A 24457-nucleotide genomic window follows, 5' to 3' on the forward strand; every position below is an offset into this window, starting at 1 on the left:
TTTGTAATCCATTTTCAGTCCTCTTTCTAATGTTTGTACTTGAAGTTGGTCTTATTCTTTGACTTAGTTGCTTTAAATGTGTGGCTGCACCAAATCATGGCAGCGCTGACCAACCCCCCCCCATGTTGTTTGGGGCAGAAATTGAGCAAAAAGCATAACGGCCAGCCTTAGAAAGTGCAGTCAGCTGAACTACAGGCACTTGTTTGCAAAGCAGTGATGTAGGCACTCAAGTTGTTTCCACATGAGACGAAAAGGAGCGGTTGCATTTTTGAGATGTTATTTACTGCTGCAGTTCCCCACTTCTGAACTGTGGCTCACTGGGCTGGGTCGATGCACGGGAGAATGCGGGCAGTCCCAGAGCTGATGGCAAGAGTGAAAAGGATGGTTCCAAGAAATTGCAGCATGAGGACTGCTGACGCTTACTTTCCAGCCTGTCCAGCATGCCAAGTGAAAAGAGTAGTATTTAATTCACGTCTGAAACTTGCTGTTAGTTCTAGAAGAACATCTGTATGTTGGTGTGACCTGCTGAGAAGCCTGCTTAGCTTCCAGAAGTACAGCGTTTGGCTGTGCTGATGTATGTATAGGCTACAGTTTAATACAGTGCTAAATTCTAGCACTTCTGCTCTGCAAGTGTGCTCTGTCCTGTGTCTATCCCACTGTGGCCGGAGGGCATCTTCCACAGCCTGTTGTTGGTTACTGGCTGCTTCGTTCTGCAGTGAGATTCTTGAAGCAATGCATGTTGTTCCTTCAATAGTCCTCCAGCTGAAGACTGTTTCAGGACTGGACTTCTCAGAATATAACTGGTTCTAATTTAATCTTACTCATAGCTGGTTCATATCACTTGGGGTAATGCCAAGGTTGTTCTTTTCTGGGTGTTTGTTTCTCTGCAGTATTTATAGACAGCAACACTCATCCCTGTCAACCTCCCTGTTTTGTAAGATTAAAATGCCAAACTTTTCTTTAGCTTCCCACTATAAAGTGGGCTCTGTTCCTCTCATCGTTTCAGTTTCTTGTTCTTGAGCAGAGTGTCCAGGCATGAGCCTTTGCCCATGAAGTCTTACACAGGTGTCATTTACCAACAACACCAATGTTTTGCTCTTCTTTCGTGTGACCTTGCCTGATGCAGCCTGCAACTGCTGTTGCAGTGCTGGACATTGATGATATTAGGAATAATTCATTCACCTGGCCTTTTTTCTGTCCCATTGAGTTTAAAATTCCTCATTGAAATACTGATGGTGGAGCGCAACTTGGAGTGCTTTGGAAAACCTGAACAGAGTTGTAGCAGCCCACCAGAATCAGGCTAGTTTTCTCATACTGCTGTTTCCTATTAAAATGCATAGTGGGGTTCACAAAGGATTAACTGTTGCTCTTGAAAAAATATTCCAGATATCAAAGATGTAAGTTAAGGAGAGTTTTACTCTGTTTGGTGTTGTTTCCTGAAAGCGTCAGTGGATCCAAGGCTGGAGCCTTAGCAGTGGTATTAGATGCAGATAGCTGAGGTTACTAGTGAAGAGATGGAAGAGCTTATGTTAAAAGAAAATAAGTGGGAATAAAAAGGAAGATCCAGGAAAGCTAGCAAGCAATTCAGGTGTGTAATCTGGTAAGGAGTTAAAATACTGTTCCTTTATAAGGGAAGAGAAAGCAGCAAGGTCACTCCAATGTTCTGGTGAGAACTCAAGGTAGTGCCTCATGGCCAGGGAAGGGGCTGGTGGGAGCTGCAGCAGGGTTGTACATGGAGTTGTTAAAATGCTTTATTCTCTGTAAAATGAATAAACATTCAAACCAGGGAGGGGAAGGCAGAAGCAGAGAGGGTGCTGTTAGAGCCTACATGCTCACTTGATGCCATGGTGCTCCTGGGGCAGTTATGTGTGCTCAGTTTAGTTGGGGTGATGAGAGCGCTTCACCCTTTACCTCTTTACCCTTTTTATCCACGCTGCATAAGACTGCAAATAACGCAGTGCAAACTGACAGGCTGGGGGGAAACAGGGGACAAAGCTCCATCTAGTGTATAAAATGAGACATCTGGGAGCTAACAAAAGAAGAAATCCTGCAGATGACTTTCCATACTCCTGTTCTGTGGTTTTTGGAAATCCGTGAAATAGGATTGCAAGCACCTTAACTGTGCAAGTGTTAATTGAATAACTTTGGTGTTCTACAAGCGGATATGACTTTCGTGTGAGTGTATGTATATAGCCTGGCAAGCAAGGAGGTTCATACTGGATTTAGTAACATTTTAAGTTGTCTCTAACGTCATTCCTCAAATATGTTCCTTCTATTAAGGTTAGGAGTTGTGTGGCTAGACTATACGTCTGCCAAGAGAAGGAAAGCAAAGAGAAGAGATGCAGGAGCATAACAATATATAAAGATAATTCTAATTAAGGAAAAATATATTTTGACTCTTCCTGACTTGTGCAATCTTAAATCTAAAAAGTAAGTGGTAGATAAAATGTGTTGTCCGTTTATACTTGCATTACTGTCTGCTCTTAAAGACAAAACAAGAACAAGAAATCATCTTGTTTGTTCTGGAGGTTGCTAAAAATAGGCATGTTCTTTTTTCCCCCCGAGTACTTGGAAATCCAATTGTAATTCCTGAATGGGACTCTGCAGCAGCCTTTAAAAGGATGGGATAGATATCCTCTTTGTATTAGATGCAGATTTGGCAACTAACCATCAGTCATCTACTAATTTATAGTTAAATTGAGCAAATAGATAATGGCCAGAACAGGCTACTGTGATCTAATCCAGTTTTCTACTGTAGATAGTGAAGGAAAGATTTTTTTTTTTTCTTAATTTCCCCTGATGTTCCGTCCTTACTCAAAATCATGTTTCCTGTCTTGGAAAAGATTGCCAAAGACCGGTTGGCCAAATGTGCCATTAGTGGTAGTGGTGGCTCTTTGAGATCTGTGGGAAATTCTGAACCCAGAAACCTGTGTGTTTTCTCCCCCATTGTCAATATCCCATTGACTACAGGGCTCCGGCAATTCTGGAACTGTCCATAATCTCCAGGTGACTTTATTGCAGGTTTGTAAAACTGGTTGACTTATGTAATGTTCTGTAGTCCTCTGTTGGAGCCTAATGTAAGAGAAGGTGAGGATTGCTGCACAGTGTTGGTGTGTTCTCCCACAGGTACTTTGCCAAGGTCATAAGCAGTAAATACACCAGATTAAGCAAAACCCTCTTGCAAGAATTCATTATTAACTATAGTCTTTGCAGGATTTATTAGTTATAAACTAAGTGCCTGCCTTTAATATTCTTTGTCCTACTAAGTAAGGCAGATGTGAACTTCATGTCCAGTGAAGCATATTCTGGCACTTACCCCTGCTGCATGATTCAGGAGTTTGCAGTAGCTGCACAACAAATATAGCTGTATCTTTGAATAGAACTAGCCATTCAAGTGCTGTGCTTCTGGCAGTGCAGAAGGAATTAAGAAGGTCTGAGAAAAAAAGCTTGTAAATAATTTTGACTTGGCAGCTTTTCTTCAAAAGGAATTCAGTAGCTGCAGTGTGTTTGGAAAAGTGAGAAGTGGTATTCATGCAGCAGGTCTGTGAGCATGTTACATAGGTGTCATGTCTTAGTTGTCACAGGACTGCAAAACTCAGTGTCTGCTGAATGGTTTTAATATAATCTTCTCGTAGGACTGCAGCTGTATTAATTTCCAATAATGTATTTGGTTGCACAGAGTTGTTTCTGAGGATCTTTTCTGATGTCTCTCTTTAGGTGCAATGTAAGTCACCTGCAGAACAGTAGGAAAATATGAAAAAAAATTAAGGCAATGTAACAGCAGGCTGTCTTTATCGAGTTCTCAAGAATACTCCTGAATAGATTTGGGGAGGATCTTTCCTTGTATATATTGGCACTTTCTAAAATCAAAAGGTATAAACATTGCTTTGAATGAGACTTCATTTTTTATCATGTTCTTGATTATTTCTTATTTCTGTTATTTACATGCCACATGAAGTGTAAGATGATCTTCTTTCTCTCTCCTTGGTGTTATTCATGAACAGTTTCTGACTAGAAACAAGATGCAGAATTTTTTTTTTAAAGAAATTTGGGGAATTGGCTGAGCATTGCTGCAGATGCCCATTCCCCAGTAGTCCAGACATTCACAAAAGTCCTTCATATTGATTTAAAGGCTGTGGTTCATCTAGATGCCATGAACTTAAAATAGAGCTATGGCTGTTAGACAGCAGATGAAGAGGTCCTCTAGTCCACACTGCCTTACCCCAGCCATCTTGTGCCAGCTGCAGAGCAAAACCCGAGGTGAGACTGACATGACCTACAGCATGCACTTGAGGGCTGTAAGCACACAGAAAGGATACCCATTTTGGGAAATCCCTGAGCTGGGAGTGATTGGAGTTTGGAAGCTTGTTTAAGGAGGCCTCCTAACATTCTTGACTTGCTCCTATCCTGTTTCGGGGTGTTCTGCTAGACAGACTTGGAGCCAGTCCTTAGCAGGGAAGAAGAGGTACTGTGGAGCAGTGGATGTCATGCTGAATGTGGTTCTAATGAGGATGCTGCTGGATCCCCTGATAGTATTGCAGCTTTAACTGATAGACTGCTGGCTCCTGCTTTCTACAGGAGCCTTGATTTGAGATTACCTCACATCAGGGACTTTGCTGATTGCATTAAATAACCTGCACAGAGGAGTTGAAGGCCATCTCTTCAATAGTTGTTTTGCACTGCTTCCAGTGAATGAATATGCCAGAATATGCTTCACTGGATGTGAAGTTCACATCTGCCTTACTTACTTGGCCTCAATTAGCACTTGTAAACATCACTACTACTTTTTTATGTGGACAGCTAGAGCTTTTTCCACCTTGCTATCTGTGCACTTGTGAATACCCAATACTCAATACTGCTCTTGCACTGTGAATACCAAAGGCAGCAGGAGTGGTACATCTGTCCTGCTACTGCAAATTGCAATTGCAGTGTAAATATCCAAATGGTAAGCGAAGCAAATGTTGCTGAATGAAGGCCTTTTTTCCCCTCAGCAGTTCAGCCTGTACAGTAAAATAATCCTCTTTGTCCCAGTAATTCTTCCACAAATAGCCAAAAAATGTAGAACTATAAGTAATTCTTAAAGACTGTAATGCTAAATTTGTTTAAAACATGTGGACACTGAGGAATTGGTTTCTGCAGTTTTTTTTTAGAAAGTTGCTACACACACTCCCTGATCAGATCCTGTAATGACCAACTAGCCCTGCGGCTACAGATTGAAGTGGAAGTTTGCGTAATATCTATCCAAGGTGATTTTAATGCTGGAGTTCTCAGTGATGTTAGGTTTTTTTTTTTTCTCTTGCATTTTGTATTTGCTGTAATGAGCGAGTCATACACACTGATAACAGACCTGTCACAAGCAATGAAAATTCACCTTGTGGTTTTCATTATGTATGTTGGGGGTTTTGATCATTTAAGGCAAATCTTCCATAAACACTTTCTCTTTTACTTCTTAAGATCCTGTTTGCTCAGCATACCAGAAGGAGGATGTCATCTGTGCGAGATGAGGTTTTAGGCTGCCCTCTGCGTTCTTTGGAAAGAATTAACTAGTGCATTGACAAGCAGAGTCAGTAAGCAGAAAATCAGGGATGAACAGAGAGATGTTCAGATTGGGAATGATTGAGTTCCTGCAAATCTTGGAAAACCTGCTGTGTTCTCAGCTTGAAGAGTTTCTGAGCAGGTGAACAAGGTGTACAAACTGTGAGCACTACATGTCTGAGCTTTGTTTGCTGTGGGTCTTTTGGATAAGCTTGTGAGCTGACTGTGAGGTTCATACGTCGTCTAAATTTAGATGCAATGAGAAAGGAATGTGAAGTCAGATTTTGGGTCCATGTAGTTAAAAAGTATCAAAAAGTGTGGTGATGTGCTTCATCTTCCCTATTGGCGACAGTGTTATCTTCTCTATTTACCCAGATAAAAGCAAGTAAATTCTGCATTGCAAAATCAAGAACTACAAAGGTTATTAATGGAGTGTTATCTCCTTGCTTTTTATTTTATCACTTTTTGGTTGTTGAAGCTATCTGTTTTTTTTGTTGTAGAATGTTTTGCAAATGCGTGCAGAGTTCTTTAGAGAGGTAATACAGATAAAAGGCAAGCAGCGTCTGAAATAGCTCAAAAAGTCTTTTGCAAGGTGACTATTCACTCTATTAAGCAAAAGGTAAATCTGTCTTCTGTTTTTTTTTTTTTCTTTCCCTGTTTGTGATGACTTTAAAAGTTTGAGAAAGAGAACCAAACACAACCTTGTAGCAATAGGATGAGGGATCAGTTTTAAACTAGAAAAGGGGAGATTTAGATTGGATGTCAGGGGAAACTTTTCACTGGGAGGATGGTGAGGTGCTGGCACAGGCTGCTCAAGGTAACTGTGGATGCCACATCCCTGGAGACGTGCAGAGCCAGGCTGTATGAGGCCCTAGGCATCCTGAACTGCTGCCTGATATAGGGGTTGGCAACTTTGCCTGCAGCAGGAGGTTGGAACTTCAGGGTCTCTAAGGTCCCTTCCAAACCAAGGTGCAGTTTCACTGAAGAGAAATTTAGATATGCAGGAGTTATCCTCCAGAAAGCAGGTTGTCTTGTACCCATCTGTTCCCTTTTGTTGATAAAGATCCTGAGAAAACTGTGCTCTTGTCCACTCATCCCTCTGATGGTGTTATTGCCCTAATCACACTCCTTTTAATTAATGAATGGGATAAGTGCTTTCAACACCAGAGCATATCTCCTGCTCCTGGGGATAGGTTTGAGGGCAGGGCAAGCCCCAGCTCTGTGGTATGGCCCCACAGCACCGCTGGGTTTTTCCTTCAGCTTCCCACAGGCCTTGATGGAACACATCTGTTCCTTGCCTTGGGCCTGTTGCAGTTGGTAGTTTGTGCAATACCCAACTCAGAGTGCCTGGGCTGCCTGGAGCCTACTGGGGCCATCTGAAGCATCTCCTCAGTAGATGCTTGGTTGCACAGGCCTGCCTGCGCTGATCCCAGGGGTTGGGTATTACCAGGGCCTCAGTTCTGCCTGGTTCCCCACTCTGGTGGGGATCAAGTTTCTAAGCTGTATATACCAAAAGCTGTGTCCCCAAGTAAATGGGCATTCGAGCAGATCAACTTGTGGCATTTTATTAAGTCAACACTCATGCGAAAGCCACCTCCAGAGCTTAATTATTTACTGAGTGGTGCTGGGTCATGAGTGAGGTTTTCATTAAGTTAAGAAAGCATTATGCTCAGCAGCATGTGAAAGTGTGCTTTAAAGACAGGAAAAAAAATGGAAAACTACTAAGTGGTGTGCAGCTACTTAAAAAGGTGGAGGGTTAAATTATCTTTACATTAATAAATAAAGGAACACTCAGAACCACAGACAAGTGCAGCTCCTAAACTTAATATGTATGTAACTCAGCCTTGAGCTCCTGGTCGTGGACCTGCATTGGGGGCTGAGGGCTTCACGTCTTCCCCTCTGCAGACTGACTGCTTGGGGGTGGGCATGTGATGGTGGGCCAGGCCAGGGTTGGAAAGCTGGAGGGAGAGAAAAATGTTGGTGTTGATGATGATGGAGCAAAACCACGCAGTGTATCTCTTCACACATGTAACCTTCAAGTGCAGAAACCCTTAATAAAGAGGGTTGAAACACAGTTGTTGCTTTATTGTAAAGGCTGATAAAGGCCTCTGTGCTGTTTATGTAATTGTCAGGCTTTCTGCTCTGCCCTTGACAGACAACAAAGGACATTAAAGGGTGCCAACTCTTTTTTTTTTTTTACATTGATATGTTAATTCAGTGCCAACCAATTGGCTTTCTGAATGGTCACTGTAACAATCAATTATTAAATTTTAGGAATGAAGCACGAAGTGGTGCAGGGAAAATGCTGTGGTACTTCTCCTGTAAGTAAAGTCCATTGTGATGACTGAAGATGGAAGAGACTTTTCATTTTTATTAATCTGCTCCCCCTTGTGTTAATTTTGATTTTGTTCTCATACGATATCCTTCTGTTTTCTGTTACCTGTGTGGCAAACAGTGATGCTGACTGACAGGTTGGGTTAGGTGCTGCTAACATATATGCTACTGGCAACTGTGTCCTGAGGTGTTTACTGCTAGAGGGACTGCAAATGGTATCTGTGTAGATAAACCTAGTTATGAGAGAAACGATGGCACTCGTTGAACAGGAGTGTTGGAAGGGGAGTTGTGTTAGTTGCTTCTGACAGTGCCTTCTGTAGGTCAGGCCAGATGTTTGAATTGTGTTGGTGAGCTTTCATCTGCTTGCTGGAAGGATCAGCCTAGCCTTGAGCTGATGTCAGATACTTCAGTGTGGATACCTTGCTTTTCTTTGTAAATAATGATGAATGGAGTAAGGATAATGGCACGAAATATAGGTATTTAAATCACATACTGTTTTTACTCTGATCTGTGAGAGATGGTGCAGCTCCATGGGTTTCTAGAGGTACTATATCTGCTTTTCTTGGCTGGTCTCAGAGATGAGAAATCATCACAAAAATGTCAGATCTGGATGTGTTTCATGGTGTCTTCAGAACATCTTCTGCTGAATGTCACCTTCTCTGACACGTAGGTCAGCTGTGCATAAGCTTAGCTGAAACACTTCAGGTATTCATTTGTCAGATCCTGTCTGGAGCAAAATATCCCAGGCTGTTGCTAGAATACATGATAATGATGGGAGAACAGGTGTGTGGTGGTTTTTTTGTTTGTTTTAATAAAAATAATTTGGAAAAGCTTTGTGTTTGAGTAGTTGGCATATGTTTTTAACTGTTGTAATGTTTTATTCCAACTTACGGGCCTTAGACAGACAAAACTCCAGTTCCAGATTTCTTAACAAGTACATGGATAGTGCAAAATATTGTGTGTAAACCAGAAGCGTAATGCATGTAAACTAGAGATCCTGTTGGTTGAATTTATAAGGATCTGAAAACAAAACTGCCTAGCAAGAGACTAGTTTGGTGTTTTGTCCGTGGGGACAGAAATGAAATATTCGGTACCCATCTGGAAAGATGAATTAGGCTTTAAAATATATGGTCTCTTTAATCACTTGAGTTGATAGCAGTGAAATTAAACTTGATTTTAATCTAACCAGTTGCTTTTTATTATGCAACAACTATCTGCATTATAATGTATGCATACAGTAACTAACATTTCCCAGGCATCTATGCAAAGGATATGTAATTTAGTTTTATTTGTTAAAATGTTATCACTTAATGATTAATTGAATAGGCATATGACATTCATAACTAATAACTCTGCGTGTATTACACTATGCTTATTAGACTGCTAATAGATAACTGGTTTAATCATACATCAATTAAAAGGATGAGTCGGTTTCGTTTATTGCAATTAAAGGATATCTGTAGACTGTGTTTGCAGGAAGTATCTCAATCACACTGAGTATCAATTGCCCGTGTGGGTTCTGTTACTGACTGTGTAATGCCTGGCTGAGTCAGTTCATGTATGTGAGCTCCAAATCCACGTGTCTGGGTTCTGCATCGTACTGCGGTGTATCTCTCCATGCTCAGTACTGAGGGAAGATCTGCTCGTGCGGCAAAGCTTAAAGGTCAAGCAGCTTTCAAAGTATGATTTTATTCAGTATGCTTTTGACTAAGCCTTTGACATCAATATTGAATTTTGGTTATGGCTTTTTTTTTTTTTTGTTAGAAAACTGATTTTTCTGACAAAGCTTTTCATCTTTGCTTTCCAAAGAATACGTGGTGAAGAAACCCCAACTACCTTCCATTCAGTCGATGCATCATGCTGCTAAAAGGAGTGCATGGTGTGGGGAATGAAGGCTGAGTTTTGCGTGGGATGGGCTTAGAGAATGAAATACTGGGGAAATTTCAAACGCTTCTGTTTCCACATTTCTCTAAACTGCTCTTACTGAATTGCAGCAAGTAGAAGGAAAGCTGTATCAGCTTAGTGTGTAGAGGGGGTCATGCGTAGACCAAAAACTTCCTCAGGTGATAAATAATGGCAAATCTGAACTGCTTTGTTTGTCCATTTTCCTCATGAACTGGGCATTCTGTCTGGCAGGTAGTGCCTGATAGCAGCACAGGGCACTTCATGTCTGGAACAACTCAGTTGGTCTCTGTGCCGTGTAACATCACCGTGCACACACAACACAGTGATGTGCCTGCTGAGCTCACTAATGCTGTTAAGCTACATTGCTTTCTGGCTTCTGCTTTGCAATAAGGATGAACAGGACATTCCGTAATCTCACAAGCTTGTTTTCTCCCTCAGCTGGCCCCAAAATCTGGTGGTTTGGATGAAAGATCAGGCTCTTCTTCCTCTGGCCAGTGTCTGTTCTTATTGTGATGGTTGTTAAAGAGTACATTGCTCGTTCTTGCATTACCTGGTTAATTACACCTACGCTATTCTTTTTCTCCAGTGAATAATCAGAATGTTGAGCAGAATTGCAGTAGAGCCTGGAAAAGTGTTTGTCTTTTGGGGAAGAATTTGGCAAAACAGTATCTTCTGGGATATTTTTTTTCTTTAAAGACAGTAGTTAAAGACTTTTCATTCTTTTTAATCAACGATTCAGGGGTGCACTATCTGCAGGAAGTTGTAGGGATGGCTGTAGAGCAATATGACATGAGCACAGTAATCATCTGAGAAAGGCAAGGCTCCTCACAGGGGCTATTGAAAATGCAGTAGAAATCCCTCGTGTTCCCTAAAATTTTAAATACAAGAATGATCTGCTGAGGCAGTTTTATTACTCTAGGCTTTGTTAGGCAGAGAAGCAGTTCAGAACAAGAGAAGTTGGAAGGAACTGTTGGGTTATCAATTTTGCAGCATTAGGTGTCTGTAAAAAATGCCAATAGTACACTAATGAGAAGTGTGCTTAAACTGACACAAAGTAAGTTTTTTATTTAATGTGAGGAATGAGTCCTTCCTTAAAAGCAGCATTTCAGCACTTGTTTTGTGCTTTTCTATAACAGTGGACCATTAAAGTGAGGTGTGGGAGCAGAACCATTGGGAGTGCAGGTAGGAAATGTTGGCACTTCAGTTATACATGTATATAGTCCATAAATATAACTATACTGGGGGTGCAGGCACAATATCTTTTTTTACTGGTTGGGTGTATACAATCAGAATGATTTGGAAGCCTTTTTGGAGCTCTGTAATTCTCCTAGTTAGGGAAATGCATGTTTCCAAGCTGGACGGGGACTCTGAATGGCTCCGATGTTTGCTCAGATGCGGAGTAGCCAAGAAACTGGCTGCAAGGTTCTGATGGGAGAATGCTGTGTATTAATTGGGAGGGTGGTGTTTTTGCAAGTATCACAGTCGTTGACTTGTCCTGAGCAGCTAATTAGTGCGATTATTCCACAGCTGCATTAGTTTCACCACAAAGGTTTTCTCTTGTTTTATCAAAAGGATCAGTGTCTCTGTGAATGTTTCAACCTGACAGGTCTTAAATAGTGAGGCTGTCTCCTCCCTCTGCTCCCTCCCTGCCCCCAGAACGTGTGCTATGGAAGAGCAAAGTCTGATCTCTGGTGAGAGTAAGCATGAGCCCTCCTATCACATTTTCACTGTGAGCACAACATTGATCCTAAACAAACTGCACAAGCCTTCAGCAGTGCTCCTGTTGGTCAGGCTCTCAGTGGCTACGGTCCTGAGACAAGAGCTGGAGGGATGCTGGGCCCTGAGCTGCACTGTGAGCTGCCTCAGCAGCATTGTGCAGGTAGTACCGAAACTCAGGAGCCAGAGGTGGAGTTTCCCTGCTGCTTTTCAGGCATGCTGTGTACCTGTTTGGTCCATGGAGTCATGGATTCCTAGCTGCTTCTGACTCCCCTCCCTTAAAGGATGTGTAGATTGGTGTTTAACCTGCCTTAAGAGTTCCACTTTATAGAAATGTCTTATAAATGGAGTCTTACTTTTGGGGGTGAACAAAATGATGGATTGTTTCAGAAGATGTCTCTGCGTTTACAGCAAAGTGCTGTGCTTGCCCAGTGTTGATGGCTCTTGAATATTGCAGATTAGCAATATTCATTATTAACCCAACTGGCTCAGCGGGTTTTGGGAAGGGTGGCTGCTTTCATGCAAGAGGTAGATTTATTTATTCTGAGCTAGATGATTAGACCCGGAGTATTGTCTGTTCCTCTCAATGAACGCAATTAATTCTTTTCATTTAAAAAATACAAATATTTAAAAAATTATGAGTGCCTGCTGCTATCTATAAGATCACTGGCTTTTCTCATGGTAGGTTGCTGTAAAACTTGAAATAGTGAGGCACGTTTTCCAGCTGGATATTGGTGTTTAGAAGTGGTTGGTTGCAGTCAAGTTAAGGCAGCACAATGCAGCTGCTAAGTACCTTCAGTAGGTCAGCCATACACACGTCTTAGTGCAGCATTTCCGTTTGGATTCTGCTCTGCGGTTCTGCAAACCCTGAGGCTGGCATCAATGGAGCCACTGGTAGAAGCTGAGCCATCTCTCTCTGCTCTTCCCACAGCAATTCCGAGCATCCTGGCGCTTCCAAGCCTCCCTTAAGCTCCTCCAGCATGACCTCACGAATCCTGCTACGGCAGCAGCTCATGCGTGAGCAGATGCAGGAGCAGGAGCGTCGGGAGCAGCAGCAGAAGCAGCAAGCAGCCCAGTTCATGCAACAGAGAGTTCCCGTCAGTCAGACACCTGCCATCAACGTCAGCGTGCCCGCCAGCCTGCCCCCTGCCACGCAGGTACCCATGGAGGTCCTCAAGGTACGTTGCGTCCCTGCATTCTACGCTCACTCGCCAAAATGGGCTTTGTGCAATAGGGATGTGGGAGAAATAATTCCAGGACCAAAATCTTGCAAATAAGTTTCGCTTTGGCTTGATTTGCAGATTTGTTTGGTGTCCCAGTATTCAAGATTGAAAATCTTATTAGCTTGTAGCCTCTTTTTTTCTTTAAACTTCAAGATCTTGGGAAAGAGGTTTTGTTACGAAACTCCTGTTTCTGTTGTTTTCCCATTGGAAGCCATTGTTCGCTCTTTCTGACACTCAGTGGTTTTCAAAAGGAAGAAATGTATTGATAAATACTCAAGTCAATATTTCATTTTAGAAATAATAAAAAATATATACATGTGCTTTTAAAAATTGAATCAAAACTCATTGCAAAGAGGCTTCTCAGAAAGCCTTAATCTGAAATACGGTGAGTTTCCAGCCCCTTGCAACAAGCCTTGGTAATCCTTTTTTGCTTAAATGACTTGTTTGCTGTTAGTAGCTTTGGGTTCCTTGTCCTACTGGAAGCTGTAGGAGCTTGTTAGTATCTCTCTGTCAAAGGGGATGTAGCTTGCTAATTACTCAAAGGAAATCTTGAACAACTAGAAGAAAAGAGATAATTTCTTATTCAGAGTAAGTCCATTTAGAGTAAAGCAGTGTGAAAATGTTAGTAAAAGAGCATAAAAAGTAATGGAAAAATATGATGATAGATCTTGTAAGAATAAAATTTTCATTTATTTTGCAAAGTTATCTGTTTGCTTTGCATTATTGCAAATATACTAATATCTTTTTTCCAATATCTTTTTATTGCAGTTTTATATTTAGTAATTTCTTTCAGTCAATAAGCATATTTTTTACCAGATAAGTTAACTGGCTTACAATTCGTTCTTGTATTTTGCCCATCACTGTTCTGTATTAGTGATGTATATTCGAAGATTTAAGCTTAAAACAGAGTTGCAGGCTCAGTATTTCAAGGCAGTCTGTGTGACTGTTTTATTGAAGAGTTGCAAGTTCTTCTCATTTACTGGATCCACGATATGATGTTGTGTTGACAGTGCTGTTGGTAATACTGCAGGAATACTAGAATATACTCCAGACAACCTAAAGTGTAGGAGTTAAACTGATTATCAATTATGTATTTAGTTTTTGAAGGAAGTGCATGTAATTTTGGCATGTGTGCACATATCAAAGAGTCTGAAACTGACTGGGAGAAGCTATTTTGTTTTAACGTTTGTGCATCTTGAAGTTGCTAAATTTCTTTCTGAATTATGACACCCTAGTTACAATGTGAATCTAGCAGGTATGTAGGTGATATGAGGTAATTTTCTGTTCACAGTACTTTTGGTTAAATAATTGTATTTTTTGATAATTTCATCCTAATTCATCATGGCATGAAATGTTTTTTTTTCCTTTTCTAAATATCTTTGAAAGCTTATAGGAACATGTTTACCTCCTGATGATAGGTGTGTAGTGTCTTGAAGTTTTAGCAGTCATTTACATTGCCCATTTTACTGCTACCTCTTTACATGAGAGAGAAGGGGAGGATGCGAAGGATTCAGACTTGAATCTTTATCATTTGGGGTCCTAGAGGAAGCATCTGTCCCCATTCCTTCCTCTTGGCAGGAGAGAGGGCACCTCCTTGGCACTCTGCTTGTGCCCCAAAGGCAATGTGCTTGACCTCAGAGGAAAAACTAGCAAACAGATGCTTACCTGGTTTGTAAATTGAAAGTAATGCCTTGCAACAAATGCCTTTTGGAAACAGAGAACCGTGCACTGAAGTGTAGTGGTTGGGGAAACGCGAGCTACCTGATGGAATAAAACAGCCTCTGCCTGCCTGTCGCCTGCATTTACATAGCTAACAGGCAACAGGAGTGAAACCACATCCTTGTGATCTCTTGCTGTGCACGAGACAAGAGACTGCTTTGCTGCTTGGCTCAGAAGTTGTGCCTAACAGTAAATGGGGATCTCCCTGGTGCCGATAGGCTGCCAGCCAGCTGTGCCTGAAGGATGCTGTGCTGGTGACATCACTTCCCTGGAGCTGCTTCTTACACTTCAGTTGTTTTTAGCTGTAGACAAATTGTCCGTATGAGCCTAACAGCGTTTTTAATTAAATGAATAGGGAACTACATGTGGTAATTCTAATATCCAGATGGTCTGGATTTAGTGACCTTAAAGAATGAGATAGTGTAAAAGTGGCCTTTTTGTCTTTCAGAAGTGTTAATCTGCGAGGCAGTTTTCTTTGAGAGAGCTTTCTGAATGTTACTTCACAGGCCAAAGCACCAAAAGTAGCAGCTGTTTTATGTAGTTGGCTTTGGTTGATTTTTGTAGAACTTAAAATCACATTAAGAGCCCTAACCAAACAGAAAAACCAACTTGCTAAATTTCCTGTTTGTATTTTGTAATTACACAGTGTGACTTGCTCTGTCTCCTGTATCTCCCAGTATTAGGGGAATAGTACTTGCATGTCTGAAGATGGTAGTTTGGGATGACTAGCTTAAAAAGAAGCTGAAACTGTTGATGAGCTTGCATTTTCTATTTCCAAGATGCTTATGATGTCATCTAAAACAGCACGGAAAGAGTAATTCATATTAACCTATGTCACACTGCATAGGAATCTCTACATTACATAATGTGGTCATTACATTCAAGGGTATATGAATAAATAGGATTTTATTTTATTGAGTAATGACTTCTTATTGCATCATTTCTCTGCTAAGTAATGTAGCTTGGCAAGGTAGGAAATAACCTGTTGGAATTTAAATTTCGTGTTGCTTTGTAAAATGTAATTATGAGATGGACTAGGAGCAGGTCTATTTCATTTGAAATAACATCTCTTCTGATAGCAGGAGGAGGGTTTATTAGGGCTTTCAGTTGTCCTTCTTCACTAATGACGTTAATTTCGCAGGCATAAAGGCTAATTTAGCTCTAAGCATCTTCCTCATCCATATCCTAGTGGTTGAGGAGTGATGCTGCAGAAGGATGTCACAAGGGGTTCTTTGTTTCTGCTCTGCTTCTGGACTTCCTTTTTGCTATCACAGAACTGTTTTTTCACCTGTAGTCCTGGCGGCTGACACTTACATGTGGGGAGCATCTACTGTAACTGCATTCTGATGATGCTAGCTTTAATGCTCCCTTCTCACCCACTCCCCATCTCCTTTCTCTATGAGCAGCTTATTCTAAAATAAGTGTTCTGCCTGCTGAGTCACTGGTGGCATACAATGCTTGTAATATGCTGGGTACTTTAAACATTTATCTGTCACAGAGGACCTCACTTAGGATTCATTCTGCCTTGCAGCCTAGGTGGGCTTCCTCATGGTGGATGTTAACTGCTCCTTTGGAGCTAAAAATACAGCTCTTGACTGCTGTGTGTTGTCATTGTGGCTTGTTTTCCTTAAACATCTTCTCAAATACTGGACCCAGACACTCTTTGTTGTATTTTTGTCCTTACTTCATCATTCCAAGAGTGTTTGCCCATTGTAGGGCAGTGTTTGTGGGCTTACCAACACAAGTCCATTCATCTTCCCTAGTGCCATCCCTGCAATCACTGTAGTTCATGTTATCTTTTGCCTTGCAGCAGCTTATCCAGAGCCAGCAGGAGCCCAGTGGTTCAGGAGCTCTCTCTGGCCTCTTGCTTAACCCTCATGGCGTTGTTCATTCAGATTTTAAATGCACTGCCATGAGAAGCTCTTTGCATCAGACACCCTGTATTTCTGTGCATTTGAAATGCCACGCGTGCCTTCTGAGTGGTGTTAATGATTATGGATGTATATCAAAAAATACCACCTTCTCATCTTTTTTGCAGTGTGCTCTATTGCAAACAGTGACCCAGGGTGTTGATGTAGTCCTTCAGTTACCAGAGAAGGCCGGGCAGTTAGAAATAGTACTCCTTGTATAGTAAGTACCATGAAACTCCATTGTATAGCAGACCTATCTTACAGTTCTGAAGAACAGGAACAATGGGATGTCAAGATAAGTGCATGGTAGCATCTGCTAGTGTGTGTGTTTGTGGGAATGCTTATCTGGTTCCAAGTTAATTTAATCGAACCTGACAATAGGAGATAGTGGTGTGTGCCAGTATGTTAAATAAGTATGGCTTGTATTTGCAATTGTAACTTAGAGAAGTGATTTGCCAGAACAAGTTCACTTGGTGAACTACAGAGCAAGCGTAGCAGAGTCAGTGAGCATAGCTGAAGCCTACAGCAAATTCTTTGTTAAGGAAAACTAGCTTTTAACTACAGAACCTCTGAAGCCTGTCTTGCCTTCTAAACCTTTACGTAAGTAGAAGCATCTCTCGGGCTTGCTTAGTGAGCTGTAAGCTACTCCAGAATAAGAACTGGTGGTAATGTCTGTAGTTGGACAAGACATGAAATGTAGAATCTTTTTTTAATACAGAGGTTACCAGGTTTGGGTGTTTTCTGGGGGGAATAGTGCAGTGGACAGAGCAAGGAGCTGTAAAGCTGCTGCTGCTCCTCGTAGAGCTGGTGCCTTGCACACAGACAGCGTGTTCCAACAAGGCAGTGTGCTGCTGTGACGATTTAGCTGGCACTCTGCATGGGTGTGCTGAAGGGCCAGACCTACTTGGTAGCTTAAAATAACACTCCTGACAAAGATGAAGCATGATAACCTCTCCAAAGGTAAGGGGAACTTGCCAAGTTGGGTCAGTTACTGCTTCAAAGTTTTCTTTCTGTCGTGTTTTCTGATGTCTGAGTTACAGGCTTTGGGAAAGCTGAGGCTCATTATGTGTCAGGGGCTGCTTTGGAACTGCAGAAGATGAGTTATCTTCTCAAAGTTTTGTAGGAACTCATAGCCGTGGCTCTTAGAAGCACAGAGGAGTTTCTGCAGCCCACCAGGTAGCAGGTTGTAGAAGGCTGTGCTTTTTCAGCCAAAGTTAATTAAAAAACCCATCTTACTACACTGTACTGGTTGAACCCGGATCGTGGAAAGGGGCAGTGCTGCTCAGTGCAGTTGTGCTTGTTGCCTCCATGGTTTCCTTGGGCAGAAAGCAGTGCCCAGAGCCCCCACAGAGCTGGAGAACAGGGAGAGTCATGTGGAGGTCTGGGGAGGCCTCTGTTGACAGCTTTGATAGACGTTAAATGTTAAAATGTGAAAACTTAGATCTGCTTAAAGTAATCTTTAGGCATTATGTATACGCACAAATATTTCAGTTCTTCAGCTAGTTTGGCAGCATTATTCTCCGAGACGCTGAACCTGTATAGTGAATGAATTCAAAGTGACAAGCTAGAGACATTCCTGCCATTCAGGAGAGGCTTAAGGAATTTCTTATTGGCTAAATTACAAATATGTAGCATTTTGCCCAGCACTGCATGGCAATTTCAACCTGCCTGACCGTGACAAGATTAGCACTTTTCCTCCCCCTCCCTGGCAGTAATATTAAGGAAAAAAAAATAGATTAAGAAGTACCAGGCAGAGATGCAAAAGCTTGAAAGAGCAGAAACCAGCCTTACCTTGAATGATTCTGTCTGTCATTGGATTGGTTCCTTAATTAGCCCCATGTCCTTTAACCTCTTGAGAAATAAGTAAGGGATAAATTTGGGGATAAAGACAAAGACGTCCAGAGATTTACCACACACCGCTAGGTAATTCATCAAGGAATGTTGGTAATTAGCCCTGCCTCTTTCCTTTCTGGCTCATTTAATAAAACTAGTTGATTTAAAATAATGCCTGCTGGTTCATTATCAACTACTTTAAGAACTGAGTTATGAACTTGAAACAAAACCCAGCATTGTGTTGTCTGTAAAGGACCTGGCAAGTGTATTTTGCTTTTTAAAAACAAAATAATTCCATTCCTCCCCCCTCCCCCCCTTCCTTCCCCAGATTATTAAATATTACTTTGCTTTTGGATTACCATTTGGCTTTTAGGGTGTATTTGTTTCTAATGTCTACTACTGAGAGGAGACAGAGAGGAGAAAAACATCCCAAGATCTTGAAGAGGAACATGTCAGCTTGTGTTAAGAAAGCATGGCTTGATGGAATTCAGCTGAAGACTGACTTTACAATAGTAGTAGGCCAGATGAGGAAATGAGTAGTTGCTTTAACCCTTTATACCCCTGAGATAGATGCCAGGTTCACTTCTTGTTCTTAAACCAAAAGAACAAGTCAGTTGCTAGCCAGTGGGTCTGGTTAGGTCTGTCTGTCTGACTTCAAGAATTAAACCATTGTTACTGTAAATCTTCAGTTAATAATTAATGGCAGACCAGGATTGCAACACTCCAGAAACTGTTGTGGGCTTGTGGAAAAGCAGACTGTGTAAGCATTCTGCTTAGACGTTGAATCTTGGACTTGGCAGATCTTAACTCCTTCAGAAGAACTAATCCTTTAGAAGACCTTTAAACCTTTTATCATACTACCTTTGGGGGCAGAATTGGATATAGCGCTTTAGTGCAACTATGAAACAACACCTTCCTTGCTCATCTTCCATGCATGCCATGGGCTGGTGCTCGTTCTTCGGGAGCTTCCACAACTTTTTGTTGTGACCCAGCAAAACAAAATGCCCGATTTTACATACTTGGCAGATTGTTAAATTAAATAATATGGTGGCCTTTGTAGAATCATTACCGTACCGTTCCTTGATTCTCAGCAATTCTTTCATTGCCAACTACAAGATTATCTTGTTGCTTTTGAACACATGGGGAGAATTGGCTTGTTGGGATAACAGCTCAGCCCTGCAGCTGAGCTTCCATTGGGTGCCAGTTCCACTAACCAATTTTTTTGAGACTTGTTAATATATATCTGTTGTATAATCAGCCTAGACCTATATCCAATTTTTCAAGTTTGTAATGATATAGAGCTCAAAATAGAGTATCTTAGATTTTATTTTTTATGTAATACCGATGTTTAGAATGTATAAGCCAAATTAATAATTTGGGTGTCCCATATCATACCCTTATCCTTTCAGCATTTTGGAACAATATTTGTATTGTGGGCCTCTGTTATTTAGTGTCTTTGCCTTGTTTAATTATCAGCAGGCTGTGCTGTTTCAGTTCTTTGAAAACTCTAGGATAATTTTTCCAATTTAAGCAATTTTTTCTTTTGAACTTGACCCCAAGCAGCATGTGTTTCAGCACTGGTATTACAGCAATTAAACTAGCATACAAAAAGCTCTAAGTGCTGCAGAACACTTCAGGAGTCATTCATTGCATTGCACTTTCATAATCTCTCAGCAGATGGCATTGCAGTTTCCAAGAGTGTCTATTGGGAAAGCTTTCAGATGCTTGTGAAAGTTGCCTTTCTAGACTGTTCCCTTCTCTGATGAAGGCTAATAGTGAAGTGACAGCAACTGGCTTTCACACATTATTCTAATCATGATGTTTGTATCACTGTGTTTTGTTTCCACCAACTAATATCTCAGTGGTGTCTTTAAGCTGTTAACTGATTGAATGTGGAAAGTCTGAACGTCTGCTGGTGGCATCCCATTGAAGCAGAAAACCTGTTCAGCAAGTACAACTTGAATGCTTAGGAGGGAAAAAAGCAAAAATGATAAAACAGGAGTGCATTTTCCACTGAATGTTTCCTGTTCATACCAGCTGTGTGACACAGCTGTATTGCATTGAATTATTCTTCTCTTTCCTGCTTTGCGCTACAAATCCTGTGGGTTTTTGTTTTTTTTGTTGTTTTTTACTAGACAATGTTAGTGTTAAGTTCCTTTTTAGCTAGTTTGGGGCTTATACTGTGTTGAACTGCGTATACTTAATGGTAGTATGTTGCACTTGGCTCTGATCTGACTTCCAGTGCATGTAATCGTTTTCATTGCTTTGTTTCTGACACTGCTGACACCTTTTTTTCCCACCTACCTGGTAACTTCCAGCTCTTGGTGGTGTCAGATTTCTTCCTTCTACTTTTTCCTCAGTGCTGGATGCGTGCTTTTCATTTCTAGTTGCATTTAGGGCTAAAGGACCGAGGCCAGGTAGAGCAAGCATGTTATGATAGCCTGTACTTGTGCATTGCTGTTTGCTTTTCATTCTTTCTACGCACACCGTCCTTTTTGCAAGGTGAAGAGAAAATCATTTAAAAGAATTTATAGTAACTTTCTGGAAAAAATTTAGTAAATATCTCTGTATTCAACAATTAATGTAGCTTACACAACCCAAAAGCCATGAGGCGTCTTCAGGCACCTCGTTTACTGAAAGCTCTGGCTTCTGACAACAGAATTCTTGTTCTTGACTTGATTGGAATCAGCATCGTCTCAAAATGAACACACTGACATCAGCAGGAATGTGTCTTCTGTGTTTAAAAACCCACCAAGTTTCAAAGAGCGATTTTTCTGTCTTGGGTCAATGTAAGTCTTGTATCTATCCATCTGTCCTCTCCTTTTGAACAATAACATAGGCATATCTGCTCACCAAAAAGCATCATAGGGCACAGGAGTGTGACAGACTGCTGAGCCGCAGCGGCTTGGGAAGGAGCTGTGTGGCTGTAGCTGGATGGGGCTTTGGATCTCAGAAGCTGCTGAGCACTTGAGCATCTTTAAAAGACTCAAGTTCCTTGCTGTAACCTCTAGAAAATCCTCACATCAAATTTCAGGGTATTCTTCCTTCTCTGACAGTGACTTCTTTTTTTTTCTTCCTAGTTACGGTGAAAGGCCTTCCACTGAATTACTATATTAAGCTACACTTGCAGTGATACTAGAATCGTATCTGTTCTTAATCAAATCAGAAATGAGCTGTAAATGTGGAAGGAAGTTTGTACATTGAGCGAATGAAAGCTTTTATTTCAGACTTTCTTCCTAAAAATCACCTGGAAATTCCTGGTTGAAACAACCAAAACATTGTGGACTTCACAGATAATTAGGAAATTATTTTCAGAGAAAGAGATAAACAGGCAACTACTGGAAGCCCTCTTTTTCAGAACTGGTGGAGCAGAACTTCTCTTACTGCTGTTACAACCTCGTGCAGACTGGGGCTGTTTTATTGAAGCTGTGCAGTGCTCTGCTATCGTTAACACAAAGTTGATTCTTCTCTCATTGAATAGAAATTCTTACAAGTGAGACTTAAGTTTAAGAACAATGCAGCAATCATCATTATTATCATAACTTGTTAACTGAAAAATCTTCGTTTGAGCAGTCTAGTGCTATTTTACTATTTAACTGATTGTTGTATGAAGATTAGGCTTCTTGGAATCCATTTGATACCCATATAAAAATTTGGCATGTCTATAAAATGCACTTTAAGAGGACTTTGGAAATTCTTGTAGGCTTGTTTAAAATGACCCAGTGAAATGTAATAATATCTTTTCTCCAGCCTGCTAAGTTCTATTTTCATAATAAATAGTACTTTCAGAAAAACATATTTCTGGCTTACGTTTGAAGTAATATTGAATCCTTGAAGTGTAGCACAAGCTAACAAAATTCTGCTTCCATGCTCCCACTGAAATGACAGTCTTCTGAAATACCACGGTAGGCTGGGACTCAAAGAAACAGTTTGTTCAGGGAAGGAGTAAAATGACCTTGAATGAGTCAGCAGTTATGTGCAGCAATTGTAAGCTTTCTAAAAGGAAATGAATTGTGGCCCACAAGCACCATTGGTTGTGCAGCAGTTAATGGGCTCCTTTCACATGAAAGTTCATGTATTCCTTAAGGGTTCAGCCCTGTATGGTTTGTTGTGTAAAAGGAAAAATAGTATTTAATCACGCTACTGTGGCTTTTCAAAAGAGTTTGTGCTTTTCTGATCTGCGTTGGCTTTTGGAGGGTAGAAGAGTGGTGCCATCTGCTCTGGAGTGCTTCTCACTGAACAAGTGGTCGTTCTGTGCTAAGTGCCATTTCCTATGGGATTGCTGCTCAGAATTGGCTTTCTGCTTTTCCCAGGAGTGTTTGATGTAAGTAATGAAGGGAATGCTTTCAGACAAGGCTTCTGCCTGAGCTCAGGTTGCTCGCAGCACTTGCCTTTAGAAAGCCTTTATCTTTGAGCTTCCACCTTCTCCAGGAATTGCTATTAATTCCTCTTATCTGCGTTGACCGAAGCTGGTAGGACAAGTTTAGCAGGCTGCCATGACTGAACCCATCCTGGTCGCTTAGTGTGATGCAAGCAGAGCATCTAGATTCTCTGCTTTGGATGCAGTGTGTACCAGGGACTAGGGGCAGATAACTGTTTGAGAACCACAGCTAGTCTAGCATTGCACTTCCCTCTCTAGTGGCTGTAATTCTAGACAACATGTCTCAGCTAACTATTGCTTCCAGCTGTCTATAAGCTGGAGTAAGGCAGAAGCAGAACTGGCAGTCCTTAGCATGAACAGCAACCTGCTTTGTCAGTAAATTTCCTATTGTCCCTGCTTACTAGAAGTTTATTTTTTTTGATGAGTACTAGTTATGTTTGTGTCAGAGGACACTAAGCAAGGAGCCCTCCTTCTCTCCAGCCATGACTAGGAGACCAGTCTGGAGCCAGCCTGATGTGAACATCTTTGCAATGCACGTGGCATCCTGAGCTATTTCCCTGCACAGCTCTGTGTATTGCACTGTGTTGCAAATGTACATCAAGCTATGGGGTCCTGGGTATCAGCTGTGAGTAGATTTGCTGGTGTCCAACCCCACTGTTGGCTGTTATGGATATGCTGGCATCTACTCTGGTTCCTAGTGCCGTTTAGTTTTCCCATGTTCAAACTTTCATGTAAAAGAAACACAGTTCAGTGTGAGCTTATTTGCATTTTTAAAGCATTAAGATCTCCTCTGAAAACTATTCTATCTTATAGTGATATACTGAAATGGGTTTATACTTCAAATATAAAATAAGGTAAGGAAAATGGGAGGAGAGAGTTAGCATCTAGTTAGTCCGCATCTAATCTCTAATTACATTCATCTAACTGTCCAGAGCCTGCTTGCCTTTTGTTGGGCTGTGTTTCCTTCCTGTCTCTTGGGTAGCCAAAACTTACTATCCATCAGTAGTGAAAGATATTTCATGAGGTACATGCAGTGTTATCTGTATTTTCCAGTGGCAAAAAGTGAGGTGTATATTTTTCACATAAATGTGGCTTGACCAGGAGATACCGTCTGTTTCCCTTTGAGAACATAGTTCTGTTCCTGTAATAGCATTTCGAGGGTTAAATTAGCATGGGTCAAGTGTGATTTAAAACAGGATTCTTTTGAGACCAAGCCTGGAGGCCCTGGATGTCTCAAGAGACATTTTGATCTTCTGACAAAACCAACACTTCTGAATTTCTTGGCAATCCTCCTCTGCAGCTAACCTTTGGAGATCTGGGCTGATAGCACACACCCAGCTTTGTATCTCATGAATGTGCCTCTCCTGGTGAGATGTTGACTTCAGCTTTTTTCTTGAAGTTCAGATGAAACCATTAAAAAGGGTTTTCTGTAAAGTGCTTGGGAAGGTGGAATTTGTGGTGGTGCCACATTATAAAGTTCCGATTCATGTCCTGTAAAGAGAGTCCTAATGCTGGCACCAGCAGTACTCTGCAATAGGGCATTGAGAGCTCGCAGGCCCTTGCAAGGCTGAAAAGGCTGCTGCTCTTGTAGGGCATGTCTATGTGCTGGAAATGCAGAAGATTTGGACATCTTTTTTTATATAACATAATTTTCACAGTCTTTAAGTATTCCTACAGGGACTGTTGTTGTCCAGTATCTGTTGAAGTAATGCTTCCGACTGCAGTTTCTTGTTACGGTTGGCTAAACAAGGCTAATGACAGCTAGCTGAATTTTTGTCAAAAGATTTCACCAGTTCAGCTGATTGTGCTGCAAGTTCTCCTTCCTTCAGCCTGAGCAAGGGTCACTTCTGTGGACAAGAGCTTCTCATTCCACAGTGTAATGAATTATTTATCTACCATAT

At 41.3% G+C, this 24457-nt stretch overlaps 1 protein-coding gene across 4 annotated transcripts in view; it reads left to right on the forward strand.

Moving 5' to 3' along the window:
• Nucleotides 1–24457, forward strand: part of MITF (melanocyte inducing transcription factor) — a 91922-nt gene that overhangs the window by 36579 nt on the left and 30886 nt on the right. For all 4 annotated transcript variants that reach the window (XM_003210181.4, XM_010718716.3, XM_031555617.1 and 1 more), the window contains exon 2: nt 12422–12668. In XM_003210181.4, coding sequence (XP_003210229.2) covers nt 12422–12668 — 247 coding nt within the window. The remainder of the gene's footprint in view (nt 1–12421; nt 12669–24457) is intronic.

The sequence above is a fragment of the Meleagris gallopavo genome, chromosome 14, assembly GCF_000146605.3.
Source record: "Meleagris gallopavo isolate NT-WF06-2002-E0010 breed Aviagen turkey brand Nicholas breeding stock chromosome 14, Turkey_5.1, whole genome shotgun sequence".
Lineage (NCBI taxonomy): Eukaryota > Metazoa > Chordata > Aves > Galliformes > Phasianidae > Meleagris > Meleagris gallopavo.